Below are 18,233 nucleotides of genomic sequence, written 5' to 3' on the forward strand. Positions count from 1 at the left end.
CGAGCTTGGAAACACGGCATCCCACAGGCCATGGTTTACAATGCAGCGTGGCCATATCCTAATCTATGCCTTGAGTAAACAGCATTATGGGGTACATTTATCCAGTAACACCTGTAGCTAAGAGTCAGGTATCTATGGGGGGGGGGAGGGTGGCCAGCCACAGGGCAGCAACCAGGGCTGTGGCAGCCATTCCCTAAGGGCCGGCTAGTGACCCTGCAGGGCCAGACTCTGTGCTGGTGTTGGGTGCCACGGGCTGCCAGTCACCACAGGGCCGGGGAGGGGGGGGGGGGGGGGGTGCAGTGAGAGACCACAGATACCAATCCCAAAGACACCCAGTGCAGTTCATAGGAGCAGCCCAGCCCCAGGGGGCCTGCCCCACACAGCCGGGGGGAGCAGGCTGTAAAGCCCCCCCCCCCCGAAAGGCGGGGGGGTAGCTACAGAGAATGAATAGCAGGGTCAGCACAGACTGGGGATGGGGGGGCAGGCACCCCCGAGTCACGCCAGCCCCCATGGGGGAAGGGGAGCGCAAAGGGGTCCCCGACCCCCTCAGCCCTCTAACAACGTGGGCAGCGCCCCCCCCCCCCGTCCTCACCCATGGCAGGCGCGTCGCTCAGCGGCTGCTGCCCGCTCCGCCCCGCCCCGTGCCTATACTGGCAGTGGGGCCGCGGGCAGCCGCCACCCGAGGCGCCATCGAAAGGGCAGGAAAAGCCACTGAAGTAACCCACGGAGTGCAGCATCCTCACCGCCCCCACCCGGCCGCCCTCCCGCCCTCAGCCAGCGCGCGCGCCGCACAGCTCAGCGAGACTGCCGCGCCCGCGCGCGCCGCCGCCGGCCGTTAGCAGCGGCACGGGCAGGAGCCACGCGCTGCAGCCCCGGCGCGCGGAGGGGGAAGAGGCCAGCGCCCGCGGTCACTGCCCCCACCCCAGCTACCCCCTTTTCCCGCGGCGGCGGCTGGGCGGGGCCGGGCAGCCGCCTCGGTATTTACAGAGAGCGGGGGCGGGGCTCCGCGTTCCCCTTAAGCCGCAGGAGGCAGAGCGGGGCGGAGTCGTGTCCCCTCCCCCCCCCGTGGGCGAGGAAGGTTCCGCTGCTGTTAGGTTGCCCACGGCGCGTGGGAGCCGCCGGCCTGCAACGTGGGGCCGGGGTTCATCCCCGGCGCCCCATGGCGGCGTGCGGCCTCGAGCCGCACGTCAGCGGGGGTGAGCCGGAGTGGGTGTGCAAGGGCCCAGGGCCGCGTGGCAGCAAGGGTACACCTAGTGCGCCGGTGTCCCTGTTGCAGTGCGATTTTCAGCTGATGAAACAGTGTGCGCACAGAGTTGATTTCCGTGGCTGCTGGAAGCCTGAATACCTGTGTGGATCTGGGCATAAGCTGCTAATCGAAGTGAATGAGGCGGAAGAACCTGGCCCTGAGTTAACCGGCCTTATACAGTTTGCACTTTTCCATAGTGAATTCTCACTCCTCCCTCCCCCACGTCAGTGGGAGATTTGGGAGAGTCAGAAGTGTGAAAACAAATTGAAACGATTAAGACAACAGAATAACAAAAGGTGTGGATGCTGCTTTAATTGTTGCTAGCTTGGCTGCAGTAAACCTTGAGAGAGACAGCTTCTTTTTTCGAAAGAAAAGGAGGACTTGTGGCACCTTAGAGACGAACAAATTTATTAGAGCATAAGCTTTCGTGAGCTACAGCTCACTTCATCGGATGCATTTGGTGGAAAATGCATCCGATGAAGTGAGCTGTAGCTCACGAAAGCTTATGCTCTAATAAGTTTGTTAGTCTCTAAGGTGCCACAAGTCCTCCTTTTCTTTTTGCGAATACAGACTAACACGGCTGCTGCTTTGAAACGTGTTTTGTCAGTCACCAGGAAGTTAATATATTGAAAGATGGTGTAAGATAAAGGCAAAGAAAAACTCCTTTGCTATTTGAAGTATTTGGGACACCTAACTCAATACTGGTAGTTTTGCGCAGAAAGCTCACTGAAGTAAGTGGAAAGACTCCCGTAGACTTCAGTCAACTTTGGATCAGGCCCTAGTTAGTGTGGTTAAACAGGTATACAGTATTTTAAACCGTTGTGTTGTCTTCAAGGGGTTAAATCCAGTGTGGGTTTGGAAATCCTGCATTTTTTAATGACCCTTCACTTAAAAAAAAAAATCTCAAGGCAGTCCCCCGAGAAAGATAATGCCTATAGCATTTTTTTCCTTCCCACCCCTCCTGCACAAGGCAGTCAGCACTATCAGCGGCAGAAGGAGACAATGTGTCCGCTGTAATCTGCTGCTTCTATTTGGCAGTAGCAGGGGCACAGATGTGATTATATGCGGAACAAGATGAAAAAAGGAGAAGGTAAGACACAAATGGGACAGAGAGACAGGAGTAGACTGATAAAAAGGAAAGGGAAGCTACACTGGTGGAATTGAATGTTAATTTATGACCAAGATCATTCCCTGTAAGGAAGTAGTTGGTTGAAATCTTTTCTGTTTGTATTCATAGTCTGTTATTCATGTTAGATTATGTAAATGTTTTGTTTTCTCCAACCTTGCAGAGTCTGCTTTATTTTAAATAGTAGTAACATATCTTATAGAGGGAGTTAGGTCCAGATCCTAAAAGGGATTTAGGTGTCTAATTCCTGTTGATTTCAGTGGAAGATGGATACCTTTGAAGACCACCTTCAAAGCAGACTACTCAGTGTTTAAAGAGGGCTCCAGGGAGAGAACCTATAGCACTTATAAATTTAAACATTTAAAATAAGGATTAATTTGGTGTTTAAAAGTATATATGTGGTTCTCTCTGTTGAGAAGAACCATCAGATTGCATTGCACCCTTGACTGTTCAGATAGGAATCGGATATTCGCACACCACCTTTGAGCTGCAGGATCCTACAGTGTTTTACTACTGTACCTACATAAAGCCCCACTGACTCCAGTGGAGCACCACCTGCACTCATCAAGTTGGGGTCTACATACAGGAATGCTGCTGCTGAAATGCAGCCAAATTTGTTAGTCTCTAAGGTGCCACAAGTCCTCCATAACTTACAAAAATATTCATTAAACCCCGGTTGTGACATTGCACTCCATATGTTTAATAAAAATATGTTTATAAGCGTGGATATGATGTAACTGGAATATGCTTTATTCATAAGGTCTCTTGTAAGGTAACGTTACAAAGCGTATGATCTACTGAGTGTGTTCATCCTATTTGTATGTATGTATCATTCTTGTATCTAAAACTAGAAATATGAAGTATAACTCACTTTGTTTATTAATTAACCCAGAGTAAGTGATTAATACCGGGGGGGAGCATCAGTGTTATAGAGGGCGGACAATTTATGAGTTTATCCTGTATAAGCTTTATACAAAGTAAAATGGATTTATTTGGGGTTTGGATCCCATTGGGAACTGGGTGTGTGGTGCTGGAGACAGGAATACTTGCTAAGCTGTTTTCAGTTAAGTCCGCAGCTTTTGGGATGTGGTTCAGACCCTGGGTCTGTGTTGCAGCAGGCTTGCCAAGTGTCTGGCTCAATAAGCCAAACTGGCAGAGAAAACCAGCTCAGAGGTAGTTTCAGCACAATAGGTGACAGTCCCAAGGGGGTCTCTGTGACTGAACCCATCACACAGGTATTCTTACTTGTCTTTCTCAGACTTGAAAGGCTATTTTCACTGGAATTCTCAGTGTCTATTTCAGAAAATATGTTAGTGCTAATATCTTTAATATCTTTTTTGATACAAGGTCGCTGTTATTGGAAAAAAACTTTCAAAAAGGTGATTTATTGCTCAGAGATTACATCATTACAACCTATACTGGATATGCCCCTGGTATTGGCTTATATAGCCTCTTGAATTTACTTCACAAGGTCACCATAGTAAATCGCAATAACAGAGTTCCTAGGAAAGACTTCTTAGGTCTTCCTTTTGCCTTCATGTAGCATTGGGTAGATGACAGTATTTAAAAGCCAGTTCCGTTCCTTTCACCCTTGATTCTGAAGCACTTAAGAGTATAGTGTGCGTGCGAACATTTGTGATCCAGATTTAATTTCAAGTCCCTTTCCCTTCTCCCTTTTCTATCAAAATTTAAAGGTAGCTCTGCCTCCTCCATGGAAATGTAAGTTGTAAACTTTAATGAATCACAAATGCATGCTATTTTTATAAAAGCAGCTGCTGTTTTTTTTTATACCAACAGCATCAGGGTTCAAAGGTTTTGTAAATCCTCCACTCAGCTGATTGGTTTATAGCTCATTTTCGCCTGTTTTTGAGGCTTTATATGAAGTAGCTGCACTGCGAGTTGATTCATCAGAAATTGATGATACATCATCTACTGACTTTATATTGGATAATGTTCTTGATTTTGAATGTCTAGACTCTGAATTGTTCCTTATCGCAGACAGTGTTTTTTCATCCCACATACTACTGTCTGCAGTTTTAGAAAAAGAAGAATCAGATACTCCTTCCAAAGGTTGAAAATAAGATAGGTATGCTAGTCCCTGTTGCTCAGCATGAGTGCTGGAAGCATTACTAGAACCCCTGAAACACAAAAAGAAAAAACATTTTACTCATTAAATATCATGTTGAGAACAAACACCCTAGACATTCTTGGAGCTGCATATAAATTACCAAGCTTTCACTTTTCAGGATTTTAACAACTAAGCAGGAAAAGTTCATGTATTTAATAAGAATGCTGTAGTACATAGACTTCCTAGATTCAACATTGTTTGTGTGTTTTTTGGTGATTTTCTCCTGAAGGGGAAAATGTTACCAAAGTGATTGAATGTGTGTGTGCCTTTTCCCAAACAGGAGAGAAAATAAAAGTTGGGTTTGTTTTTATTTGGTTGCTAAACATTTTGCACAGTTCTGCATAATATTGTAGTGTGTTAACAATAGCAACCTTACATCTTAAAACCTTTATGGATTTCAACACGTAATTATCATTTCTTAAAGCATATGTATTTCAACGTGTAATTATCTTCAGTATAAGAATATTACCCTTCACTATTAAACTGCTTTACCATCTCTGTGCACTGGAGAAGAGCAGTAGTTTTCTTTTAAGAGTTAATATTCTACTAGACTAGGAATAATTTAAGAGAAACATATCGGGTGTGGGGGACATTCTGGGGTCTAACAGTGCACTCCTGCTCCATATACATGGTGCATTAGGCAGCACTATTGTGGATAATCAGAAACAATAGGCTTATGCATAACTCTGCCTTATACTTCGTAGGGTAAAATCCTGAGCTCTTTAGGCAACACAAAAGAGCCATTGTCTTATGAGAAGTAAAAATAACTGAGGTCTCTTAACCTGGATCTTGTCTCCAGCATTATACCAAAGAAAAATTCAGCTATCTCATATGGGAGTTCAGAGGTGCAATGGGGAGGCCTGTACAGAACAGGTACTCTCATCATAGCCTCCTCCCAGGACTCAGACTCCAATTGATAGGAAAACTTACTTTTTTTGTTTGCTGAACTGGTTGAGAGTCATACCACAGCATATCATAAATATTATTAAAATGATAAGCGTTGTAGATGATACAGCAAGCATTAGTGTTTCCTTTACATCTTTTTTTCTTCCTACATTTGCTGCTTTCTTTTGAATAAGATCATCCTTATCCGACACTAGAAAAATAAAACAAACCAGACCAATCAAATTCAAACAATGAATGCCAAGTACATAGAAATGATGATTTTTTAAAAAAAGATTATACCAGTAGGTTCTGCATCAACAAATCAGCAGACTGATAAAAAGGCTAGACAAGTCTGTGTATAGATCCCATGCTTGAGAAGCCTGTTTATTTTACCTTTGCATACAAGACCACAATTTGGCCCAAAGTGAACATCTTCAAAACACTGCCACACCCAGATCTGTACCTATGACAGAGGAAGTTCTGGTAGAAGTTTAACAGCCCCATGGAGTGCAGAGATCTATGAACATTTTTAGTTTAATCAAAACACTTCCTCCCCCTCAAAAGATGACCTACTGTTCTTGAGCTCTATCATCTCCATAATCCCAGAGATTATTGTCTGGGAAATCAATAAGATTATAGTAAGTACTATACTGTGTTCTTACTTGGTACTGGTTTAAAAAACATGTTTCTTGGGTGATATTCCATCTCATTGAACTTTGGAGTTTGGTTATCCAGTTCTGTTGGAAAGCAAAAAACTGTGATGCAGTGAAAACACATGGGATGTAATGTGCCCTGTTTCCCTACCCTCTGACATATGAAGTTAATTCATTCGCTTCATAATGGAAACAAAAAAGACCATGTAATCTGAAGAGGCAATGTGGGTGAGATAATCTCTTTTATTGGGCCAACATTTGCTGGTGAGAGGCAAGCTTACCCAAAGCTCTTCTGACCCACCTTGTCTCTCTAATATCCTGGGACAAACATGGCTACAACAACACTGCACACAATAATGTAATCTGCAAGCAGTTATATCTTGCATATATATAGATATGCATAGATAGATATAGATAGATATAGTTATATCTATATATATATATATCTTATATAATCATATTATAAATGATTTCATTGTGACTATTATAATAGATCTTGATTTGGCTATATCCTTTTGTGGAATTAAATGTATGTAAAATTTAGGGCCAGATTCTCAGCTGTTGGTAAATTGTTCGTTTAAGTCAGTTGTTCGTTGTCAATTGTAAATTGTTTGTTTAAGTTAATTGTTTAAATTATTCAGTTAAATCTGTGGAGTTATGCTGATTTACATTATCTGGAGATTTGGGACGTTGACTTCAGTGGGGCCAGGATTTCACTGTGGCCGTTAGTTGTTGTGCAGTCTGGTTTTTGCTTGCCTTGATTTTTTTAAGACATAGTTGCATCTGAATTCTCTTATTTTTCTTGATTGCAATATGTTCTAATAAGCAATAGCAATCAGACTAACGCATATTTAATTGTCTTTAACACATAACAGTTTCTAAAAGCTGATTAATTTCCTGTCATAAGTGTTTTCAAAGGGACAACAAAACTATTTCCATAAATCAGCCAGAAATTCCCTGTCCGTAGACTTTTACCTGCAGATAGGTCTTTCAAAATTGGGTCCTTGTAAATGTTCACAGGTTTTGCTCTTTGATCTGTAAAAGGATGACAAGAATCAGTGTACTTCAGTCATTGCACAGTAAAACCAATAGCAAGTAACTTATTTTCATCTGTTTAGATCTGATATACAAATTCATAATAAATAAGCATGTTGTAGAGCCATTTTTTTCCTTATGAGTTGGATTAAACTTGGTCTTTAAAAATATTTTCGCTAAGATGTTCTTTACATGGAAACAAAGAAAGTTACGGGGTTTTTTTCAGAAACACTTAGGAGAAACAAATGACACTTTAGACACATGGTATTTGCCTTGCCAAAGGCATAAATTCTTATGTTATTATTAGGAACTTTGCAAGTGAGCCCAAACAGAAAAAGAATATATGACTGGAAAGGCCAAATTCTGCCTTTGCATGCACAAGTGACTCTTATTTATTTCAGTTTTCAGAGTAGCAGCCGTGTTAGTCTGTATTCGCAAAAAGAAAAGGAGTACCCGTGGCACCTTAGAGACTAACAAATTTATTAGAGCATAAGCTTTGAAGTGAGCTGTAGCTCACGAAAGCTTATGCTCTAATAAATTTGTTAGTCTCTAAGGTGCCACGGGTACTCCTTTTCTTTTTATTTATTTCAGTGAAAGCCCCACAAAGACCTTTGGGATTAAGGGTATTATGTTCTTCCATGGTCAGCCCAGTTGCAAAATGGTAATAACCTTTGGTTGTTCATAGGAGAAAAAAAATTAACGCCAGAGATACAGACTAGAGAATTCTTCAAGAATTTGGTGTGGGTGCATGTTCTAGAGCTTAAAGTAAATGACCTTGGTTTGGTTACTTTCTCTGACTTGCTTGGGTAAGTCATAACCTTTTATGACTTAACTTAACTTTAACCACAGTTTCCCCATTTTTAAAATAGGGAAAATAATACTTGCATACTTCCTTGGAGTGTTGTGAGGCTTATTTAACCCTTTACACTGCTTTGAAATCCTTGGATGAAAGGTGCTATATGAGTGCAAAGCATTTTTATAAATACTGGGTATGGTTCTCAACTGTCTTGGAGTCAATGTAGATGTAGGATTACAGTCTCTTTAATTCAGTTTTCTTTGTTAATTTCAGTTTATGTCAATTGCATTCAGAATATTTTGAAAAGTCAGTATTGTTTTCTTGTGTAATTTATGATTACAATTATTTTAAGTTTTAATTTGGCCATTTTAACGGTGAAAAGATGTTTTGATTATTTCATCATACCATACCTCCACTAAGTGATTCCTCGACTGGGCCTTGAGTGATAATGTTGAGATAATGGGGTCCAAATTTGGATTCTAGAAAAGAGAGTTGCAAAGACTATTTACAGTTCAGAACAGCCATATCACTAACAGCAAAAAAAAAAAAAAAAAGTTGTGCTTGACCTTATTCAAAACAAAATGGGAAATGTTGAAGCAGCACTCCAATAGCTCTTGATAGCATAGCGCAATGTATCACTAGCACCCATATTTAATGAAATAAAAATCTAAGAATCATTCAGTTACATATTAGCACTCTCAAACAGAACTTTCGGTTTTAATGTATTACATTCCGTTGTCTGCAAGTCAAGACTTTTGTGCTTCATCAAGTGAGCTGTAGCTCACGAAAGCTTATGCTCAAATAAATTTGTTAGTCTCTAAAGTGCCACAAGTACTCCTTTCTTTTTGTGGTTAAACTCTCTAATTGATGTGTCCTATTCCGAATGTGTGCCTTTGCAGAACTGACAACATAAAATCTGGATGCTACTTTCTTTTGGGCAAGAGGGAGGTGCCTCTCTTAGCTTGGGGTTCATAAGGTGAACCTGCTCCTAGAGTTAGGTGCTTAAGCCAAGACAGCCCTGTAGCACAGTGCACTCAATCAGAATGTGGGAGGCCCAGGGCAGATCCCCTCTCTGCATGATTTAGAGAAGGGGGTTGAATGCAAGACAGTCCCATAACCACCAGGTTATGGGGTATTTGGGGTAAAGGAGGGGACTCCCTCAATCTCTCCTGTTGAAGCTATTTCACTTCGTATACATAAATATTCATTGGCCCAGAGAGAGAGACTAACTTGTTAACCCACTGGTTAGGGCACTTTCCCGGTGCTGCGAGAGAGTCAAGTTCAAGTCATGGCACCAATGAATACAACTAGAAAATCACGTCAGAGCAGTGTTTTAAAGTTCTTTTTGTTTTTAGCATATTAAGGTAAATCATTACAAGAACACTACTCTCAGTAAAACCTTCCAGTGTATTCTTACCTTCTGAAGACTCTTCTTCAGAACTCTCTAGTTGTTCCTCTTCAGCTTTTTTGATGGAGAGCAATTTCACTAAACGATTAAATATATAAATAGGTTTGAGTACAATAGGATCTTTTAAAGAAATTGTTACTATAGGAATGGATACTTAAACCTATATTTAGATGTTGGAATTTTTTTCTTGCCAACCTATTCTTACTGATTCTGTATTCCGATTTGTAGTTTTGGCAGCCACATAACTGAAGACAATGTGACTCATGCCCCTTGTCTGAATGGGGAGGGGAAGGAGGGACAACATGGCTTTAATGTTTCTCCAGTATCAGCTGGTGTGGATGCTGATAGGTTTTGGGGGTTAGCACTGGTCCATCACCCTTTGTGTGAAGTAACTCAGGCTGCAGAAGTACTATGTCACTACAGGTCAGCACAAATTCTCATCAACTTCAGTGGTTCAGGTTTGGATTGTAAAAGAACGTACTAAAGAAACAATTTTGATCAAAATTGGAAAGATTTTGTAACCATGTGCACGTACTGTCTTGTGTGTTGGCAAGAAATTACTGTACAAATAAATGAGAATATTAAATTAACATAATCATCCATAAAACAGAGAGTAGTTTCCTAGCAGCAATGTTTGTTTTGTGAGAAAGTTTGAAATAAAGTTTAGTTTGAAACTAGCACTATTCCAACTTTTTATCCCCAAAATAAAATTTAAAAGTAACAACATGTTCTGGCTGCACAAAGTTGTCTTACATGCCTATAATTAAATATGGATCATGGGTGTAGATTCCGAATGGTCAGTGTACTGGATTTAAATTCCATTTAAGCATCAGCCACCAACAATGCTGATCTCTCCAAATTAGCAGGGAAGAGGAATCTTCTGAGTTTCTCTGTTAAATCAGTGGGAAACCTGTGAGATCCCATTGCTTTTCTCTTCTCCCCACAAGTCACACTGTACCACAAATGATTTCTCTATACTTGCTGTTGACACAAAATACTGTACTAAAAAATAGAATGGCAATAGAACCCCTTCCCTTCCATCCACACAGCTCAAGAATGTGTTAATAGCTTGAAGCTACATTAGGATTTCCTGTTTTAACAGCCATCTATCTATCATGTACTTACATCACAGTCATGTCACTGGTATCTGAGTATCATGCAAGAAAATAAACGTTTTTTTCATTACTGCATGGTTCTGTCTTCACTCCTGCCCCACTACCCCAAAGTGCTTGAAAATTATTTAAGTCCCTGCATGTTGGTTCTTAAATGGTAATTTCTGCTACTTACAGTACTCCCGTAAATTCTGCATACTGTTCTTCAGCATTAACACATCTTTGGACACAGGTGAATTTGTAGAAATGTCTAAATAAATAAAAAAATCAGTTAAATTCTTATATTTGACATATAAGGCCACGTTTTCAAAGGGGAGCATAATGCATGTAACTCTAAAAAAAATAAACCCCCACTAATGAATTTGGTTAATGTATATCTAGCTACCAAGTTGTGCATGCAACTGCCTGATTTGTGGATGCAAGTGTGCATTTGTTGAGGCACAATGGGTGTATCATTTTTGTGGGTGCAGCCACGGTACTCTCCTTTGGAAATTTGGTTTTTACTGTTCTTTAACAGCCTACTGAACAATGAAAGATTGTTTTAGGATTGTTTAATTGTTTTAAAGATTAAAATTTATAATTCTCCTTCTTTGTTTAGCCTTCTTTAGTTTTATTCATAATCTGTTTTGTTCCATTCTATTACAGATATTAATTTGTACAGATACAGTTTATTAATTTAATAGTAAAGATTTTAATTAGTTTTGCTTAGAGACCTATTAAATGCTGCATGATTTATTCCAAAAAATTACAGAAAGAACTAATTTAAAGGAAATCTATACATGTCTAGCAATCATTTTATAAATCTATATAAATCTATACAGTTCTTTGTCCACTGCATTACAACTTCATGTATTTAAAATGTTTTTAGGGTTAGAGCAATGCTACCTTATTTAAACCATGATGGTACTAATTTATTCAGTGCTTAAATTTTACTAGCAGTAGGACAGGTACCCCAGGGATAAGGGAAAGACTGGAGAACTGCTGTAGAAGGCTTATTTCTCCTTCCGTTGGGCATTTACTAGTTCTTTGAAAGCCTTGCAAATGAGAGACACTCACTGGACCTCCCTGAGGAAAAGTGACAGTCTATGAGCATCCTAGAGAGGAGGGTGTTTGGTTCCTTTGGAAGTGACTTCAATTCATTCCTGGATTGAAATGTTGGCCTTTTGTTGTCTGTTTGCATTATTATTTTGATTAAAGGCGGCTTTTCCCCCCGACCGTGCTTTGCTGCACGTCTTCTTTTCGGCTATTGTTGTGGCCACTCTCCTGTCATGATTCACGCACATCATGACTGATTATGTTTGCTACCTCAGACTGAGATGTACTGTGTTGCATTCTTTTATGTATCTTTCTTATAATGGTGATACAAACATCCTATTTCCATTTCCATGCATAAGAACTAGGAATATTGCACAACCATGGAACTACAGATTTCTGTTGCTAGAATGTAACTCATAATATATTTTATGTATATTTATATAGACCTAATCTACAAAGGGATCCATTGTGAAGACTCCTATGCCTACATAGCATCCAGCTCAGCAGGACTCTGTAGGGTGAGCTGTAGCTCACGAAAGCTTATGCTCAAATAAATTTGTTAGTCTCTAAGGTGCCACAAGTACTCCTTTTTTTCTTTTGCATGGTAGAGGATTATAGAGAACAAAGGGTTCTTGATTAATTGTGAACATAAATTTACATGGAACAATTCATACGGTATAAAAAAAGGGAGAATTTCACTATAGGAGAACATTTTTAAAGCTGCAATTTGTAGATGATTATACTGACATTGCTGGTATATTTCTGCTGTTAGATCTATATTTTGGAGTCTTAAAACCTTACTTTACCTGTTTCTAAAAAGGTCTCATGGTCCTCAGGACTTTGTATGATGTAGTTATTACCATCATTATCATCTTCCTCATCCTCCTCCTCCTCCAAGTCATTGATGGGTAAGTTATGGTAGTCTAGAAAAATGGGACAAATTAGTTGTCAAAACTGTGATTATTTTTTTTACTATATTTGCTGATGATCAGAGACATGCTATGAATTTTATTTGCTGAGACAAATGGATCTAAAAACAATACAATTCCATAAGTTTTAAAAATGCTGACAGTCTTCCATTGGCAAAGATTGATGGTCATAACATAAGTTGTATGTATTTCTAAATCCTGCATATTTTTCTGTACCCATGGTTTTCAATATTGATACTTAGAAATTGCATCCTGTAGTGCAGAGAAACTCAGGTGCAGCTTCCTACTTCATTGGCAACTCCTTTGGGCAAAACATGCTGATCAGAGCCTTTCTTAGTTTGGTCAAGGAGTGGCTTTCACACTGCTTGACATAAGGAATGCAGTACAGAAAGTACAAATAGTTTACAATAATCTATACCCCTTTCCATCTTTCCAAGCAGCAGGGAGAGGAGAGGGATCACGCGGAAAAATCTCTCAACCCATCTTCTTACCTACTGGAAGCCAGAAGCCGTTTATTTTTACTGGTATAAACTAGTCTTGTCCCAGTATTTCTAAAGGGCTTCTTACCATATGGTATTTAGGCGCTGAAGAGCTTGTAAGTCATATTCCTTGTGGCCTCCACTTTATCCCCCCTTACACAGGTAAATCATTTAATGGTACAGAACTGTCATCATGGTTCCTACTCAACACCCCCTTCTAGCTACTCCAGCAGGGGACATGTCCAGGGCATACCTGCACTGTAGCAATCCATGGCTGCTTGAAATAGTCCTTGGGGACTGTTGACAGCTAGTGCAGTATAGAACAGCCAGAAGTCTGCCTCTGATCTGCACTGGAAGAATAGCCAACTCAGTAGAAGAGAGCCGCAAAAGTAACCTAAAGCCATCTTTTGCTTCCTCCACTTTGGTGATGAACTGAGCATAATTTGACCAAACTAGAGAATTGACCTGTGTCATAACATTTGGATCCTGCTACCCTAAGTATGTTGAATTTTGCCTTGAGCACAGGAAGGACTTGAATCAATACATAGCACACATATAAGGGACTCTACATAGAGACATTAAACTTGCAAGAGCATTTGAAGGATGTTGCAGTTGACAAATTATAGGCTGACAACACTATTGATGACACAGTCATAGTGCCAGTGGAAACCCAGCTTGAACAACAGAAGCCTGGAACCACACACAAGGACAAAATCAAGAAATGATGCAGAGAAGCTATATAACCTTTCTATGACTTACTGATTCCATATGTTCAGCCCAGAACAAGAAGTAACATCTAGAAATGACTGGTGGAATGCAATTCTGAGGTTCTTCCTTTAGGTTTAAAATATAGGAACCAGATATTTATCCCCAAATGTATGGTTTTGAATGAGATCGTGTAACAATTTGTTACATCAAAATTGTAGGAAATTGTGGAAGTAAATTCATGGAAGTCAAGACAGTTGAATTATCAATTTTGTCAATTTTTAAAAGACCAGCAATTCTGTCTAGTCAGTTCAGTGTCTGTTGTTTGGTTTTAGCACATTCTGATTGATTTGGTGGAAACTCCAAAATGTTAAGTGCTGAAGAAGCAAATACAAAGAATTTGTAAAAGAATATCAGTATCTAAGGGCAGATACAGAAGGCCTACTATAAGCCTAACTACTTAGTAGCACAGAGACTCGATTATTGTGTTCTTATATTTTACTTATAGAATTGCATGCTTTTCAGATCAGACAGTGTGTGTCTTGTGAAGTGAATACTATGATATGGGTTTGGTATTTCCTTTAGTAAATCCTATGTCAGATTTTTGGATAATTTCACAGTTTTGTTTTATTTTTCTGGGAAAAATTATTTTTTCAGATTGGGGAAAATCACACGATCTTGTCATCCAATAGTGCAGGAAAAGTGGTCATACAATGAAATTACAGTTAATGTAGAGCACACAAAAGAAAATATTACTGCATGCAGTGTGTAGTCAGCTGATAGAAATGACTGCTCCAGGGGATTATCAGGTCATATACTGTGTCTGGATTTTTAAAAAGTTGGATAACTTTATGTTCAAAAATAATTCTTATAGTTATGCATGGTAAGAGAAGGGTCATCCATCCTCATGCTTCAGAGCGTGAGATAATTGCTGCAAGGATCATGAAGGAATTATTCCCTTGCATACAGCATTACATGGCAGACTGTGTGCAATAAGAATTTATTAACCTTCCTCTGAAGCAGCAGAGATTGGCATCACCCCAGCACAGTACTGGTAGATGCTCATTTAGTATGGCAGATCCAAAATTCCTCAGGACCAAATTCTGTTTGTGTCGTGAGAAGAGTACTGGAGTGGAGATCAGGGAGGTTCAGGGGTAGGCCTTGTACCATATGTATCAACTCAACAGACCCTTTGTGGTCTGCTGAGCATACTAGTCTGCCTTTCCTTCCTCTGAACATACTTGTCTGCCCTTCCTTATCCTGTGACTGAGCTTTAGCAGCAGCATTCTGACTAGGTTCTGCAAAGGTGCAAAAGTGGGATGTTGGAGAGGCTCTGCACACTTCCTTTCTACCCTCCAGCACCCCAAGGAATGACTAAGCAGAATTTAGTTGTTTATTTTCAAGTAGACACTGCTAAAAGTGCCACTGAGGGGAACAGATGCCTTACGATTTCTGGAGGGAAAAAACCTATTGTAGTTTAAACAAAAACGAACAGTCAACCCTCCTGTCCCCCAACAGTTTAAGGGAAAAATGCATTTGATCTATTCCTAGAACTAACAATAGGCTTCCTTAACCATTCTCACCATACAGAGGGTTTGATGAGATCATACCTTTAGAAGATGAACTTAGCTTTTTGGTAGTCCCTGCAGAAATAAGCAGAGATAAAAAAAGAAAAAGTATGGGATTCATAGGGAAAACTGTTGTGCGTCTCCAGTCATCATTCTGGGTCTATCTCACAGTTTCCTCTTACAGTCATCAGTGTCACATTCCAAAGTAGATCATTGTGACGTCACCATCGCTTTTAGAACCAGCACAGACCAATCAGAGAAGAATGTGCATCTGAATTTCTGGAAGGAGATACCACAGATAACTTCTCAGATTTTAAAAATGACACTTTATCTTTGAATAATATATTTGTTTTTTAATGTTAGAAAATGGAGCTGTCTGTGGGTAGATAAGAAGAAATAATTTTTTCTTTGAAAAAGTTTCCTCAGTGATTAATTACATTATAGCTTCTTTTATTTTAAAAAAGCTTTGTGGGGCAGAGCCACAACTAGTACACATTTTCATACCTCTTTAGACCATGAGAAGATGTGTCCCCATCTTACAATCAATGCAACTTTAAATATTTAATATTTTTCACTAGACTGCATGCTTTATAGTGAGACAGATTCAAAAAAACCCACAACATCTGAGTGAAAACAAAGATGACCCAAACTTATTAATCTCTGATGCATCAGAATGTGATCCTCTTTGTTAAGAAAATGTTTCTGTACAAGGTATATTAAATATCAACATGGACCAATTGTTACCTCTTATCTATTTTATTCGAAGGGGAAACACTGCTATCTCAGATACCAATGTATAATGATTGTTGACCTGTAGTGCCTGTTTGATGGTCAACACTGTAGATCCTCTTCAATTTTAAAATACCTCTTAAAGACTAAGAAAACCTAGCATGTGAGAAGTATAATAGATAGAGAACAGAGATAAAAAAGGAGAAATTAGAGGGTGGAAAATGTGTCACTGAATCCTAGGGATCAAAGGAAACACAAATGGATGATATATTTGATTGCAGTGCTTTTCCTCTGTGCTTATCACGTTGCAACCACGGATCTACATTATCATAATAATATTGTAATTTACAAAACACAGCCCAGTACTGTATTACAAATATTTTATAAGGAAATGAAATGGCCCCCTCTTATGGATATGATGGAAAATAGTAATTTTGCCTTTAGTTAAAGTAAAATAGTAAGTACAAGTGCTTCTGCGGAAAGGAAAAATAAAAGTGATGAGAAATAAAAAGACACAGCAAGAACAAAGACTCAGAAAAACATAATACCATAGGGAAAAGTAAGGCTTGATCCTGATAGCCATTATTAAATGAGTAAACATTACTCAGGAATTGTCGCACTGAAATCAGTGAGTGAGGATTGCAGGTCTGGGTCCTAAAATATTTAGAAAAAGAACATGAAAATACAAAGGAGTATGAGAAGAGCTTGCCAAATGATATGAAGAATACAGTTCCATAGCTGGGAGTTATCGGCAGGTCAGCGATTTGTACAGAAAACACTCCTTGACCATACAGCCCAAAGATATGTACATAATGATCTTGTTAATTGCCCTTCCAAGAAGCACTAGAGTTTGGCTGCAGACACTGATTCTTCAAAAAAACACATTTGGACTGGCCACTTGACCCTTTTTGAGGTTGATTATTGTTTATGGTATCATCCACAATGTGCTAAGTTCCAGAGCTTCAAGAAGTTTTAGTCCCTGTTCAAGCAGATCTCAGTTGAAGGATAACAGAGAAGGAGATATAGGTTAGGGGAAGGAGAACAACAAATAGGTATTTTTTATACAAGTCAATTAGATTCCCTGTAGACACAATGGCAAAAGTGGGTCTAGGAAGACTGATATGTGGACATGTGTAGGGGCCTCACATATGAGCTCAGGGCAGCCATACTATGCCTAGCGTCCACTTGTAAGAAGACATAGAGATGACCGAACGAGAAGCTGACAAATGGATAGACGATGATGGAAACATTGGTGGAGCAGAGAGAGTGAGGGGCAACATAAAGCAAAATAAATAGGGAGAGGGAAACACAGCTTCAAAAGTGACATAAAGATTCATAGATTCATAGATACTAAGGTCAGAAGGGACCATTCTGGTCATTTAGTCCGACCTCCTGCACAGCACAGGCCACAGAATCTCACCCACCCACTCCTATGAAAAGCCTCACCTATGTCTGAGCTATTGAAGTCCTTAAATCATGGTTTAAAGACTTCAAGGAGCAGAGAAGCCTCCCTCAAGTCAACCATGCCCCATGCTACAGAGGAAGGCGAAAAACCTCCAGGGCCTCTCCAATCTGCCCTGGAGGAAAAATTCCTTCCCGACCCCAAATATGGCAATCAGCTAAACCCTGAGCATATGGGCAAGATTCACCAGCCAGATATTACAGAAAATTCTTTCCTGGGTAACTCAGATCCCATCCATCTAATATCCCATCTCAGGGAATTAGTCCTATTTACCCTGAATATTTAAAGATCAATTACTTACCAAAATCCCATTCTCCCATCATACCATCTCCTCCATAAACTTATCAAGTAGAATCTTAAAACCAGATAGATCTTTTGCCCCCACTTCTTCCCTTGGAAGGCTATTTCAAAACTTCACTCCTCTGATGGTTAGAAACCTTCATCTAATTTCATGACTAAACTTCCTGGTGGCCAGTTTATACCCATTTGTTCTTGTGTCCACATTGGTGCTGAGCTGAAATAATTCCTCTCCCTCTCCTGTATTTATCCCTCTGATATCTTTATAGAGAACAATCATATCTCCCCTCAACCTTCTTTTAGTTAGGCTAAACAAGCCAAACTCCTTAAGTCTCCTTTCATAAGACAAGTTTTCCATTCCTCGGATCATCCTAGTAGCCCTTCTCTGTACCTGCTCCAGTTTGAATTCATCCTTTTTGAACATGGGAGATCAGAACTGCACACAGTATTTTAAGTGAGGTCTCACCAGTGCCTTGTATAATGGTACTGAAACCTCCTTATCCCTACTGGAAATGCCTCTCCTGATGCATCCCAAAACCGCATTAGCTTTTTTCACAGCCATATCACATTGGCAGCTCATAGTCATCCTATCATCAGTCAATACTCCAAGGTCCTTCTCCTCTTCCGTTACTTCTAATTA

The 18,233-nt window shown here is 40.0% G+C and overlaps 2 protein-coding genes across 4 annotated transcripts in view; both read right to left on the minus strand.

Moving 5' to 3' along the window:
* LOC119855374 (RNA exonuclease 1 homolog) overlaps positions 1 to 1,037 on the minus strand; it is a 31,709-nt gene extending 30,672 nt beyond the window's left edge. For 2 of the 3 annotated variants that reach the window (XM_038401164.2, XM_043515111.1), the window contains exon 1: positions 593 to 1,011. In XM_038401164.2, coding sequence (XP_038257092.1) covers positions 593 to 737 — 145 coding nt within the window. In that variant the 5' untranslated portion in view covers positions 738 to 1,011. Of the gene's footprint in view, positions 1 to 592 lie in introns of all 3 variants that reach the window. The other variant, XM_043515112.1, reaches the window with a different exon arrangement.
* A 2,720-nt stretch (positions 1,038 to 3,757) lies between these two features.
* On the minus strand, positions 3,758 to 15,226 carry EQTN (equatorin). Its single transcript, XM_043515149.1, has 9 exons — positions 15,121 to 15,226; positions 12,231 to 12,347; positions 10,565 to 10,639; positions 9,287 to 9,355; positions 8,280 to 8,348; positions 7,014 to 7,073; positions 6,048 to 6,122; positions 5,431 to 5,596; positions 3,758 to 4,510 (listed from the first exon to the last, which is right to left on the minus strand). Exons 1-9 carry the CDS (start codon positions 15,224 to 15,226, stop codon positions 4,216 to 4,218), a joined length of 1,032 nt encoding a protein of 343 aa, XP_043371084.1. The 3' UTR covers positions 3,758 to 4,215.
* Positions 15,227 to 18,233: the final 3,007 nt, after the last annotated feature.

The sequence above is a fragment of the Dermochelys coriacea genome, chromosome 5 (genome assembly GCF_009764565.3).
Source record: "Dermochelys coriacea isolate rDerCor1 chromosome 5, rDerCor1.pri.v4, whole genome shotgun sequence".
Lineage (NCBI taxonomy): Eukaryota > Metazoa > Chordata > Testudines > Dermochelyidae > Dermochelys > Dermochelys coriacea.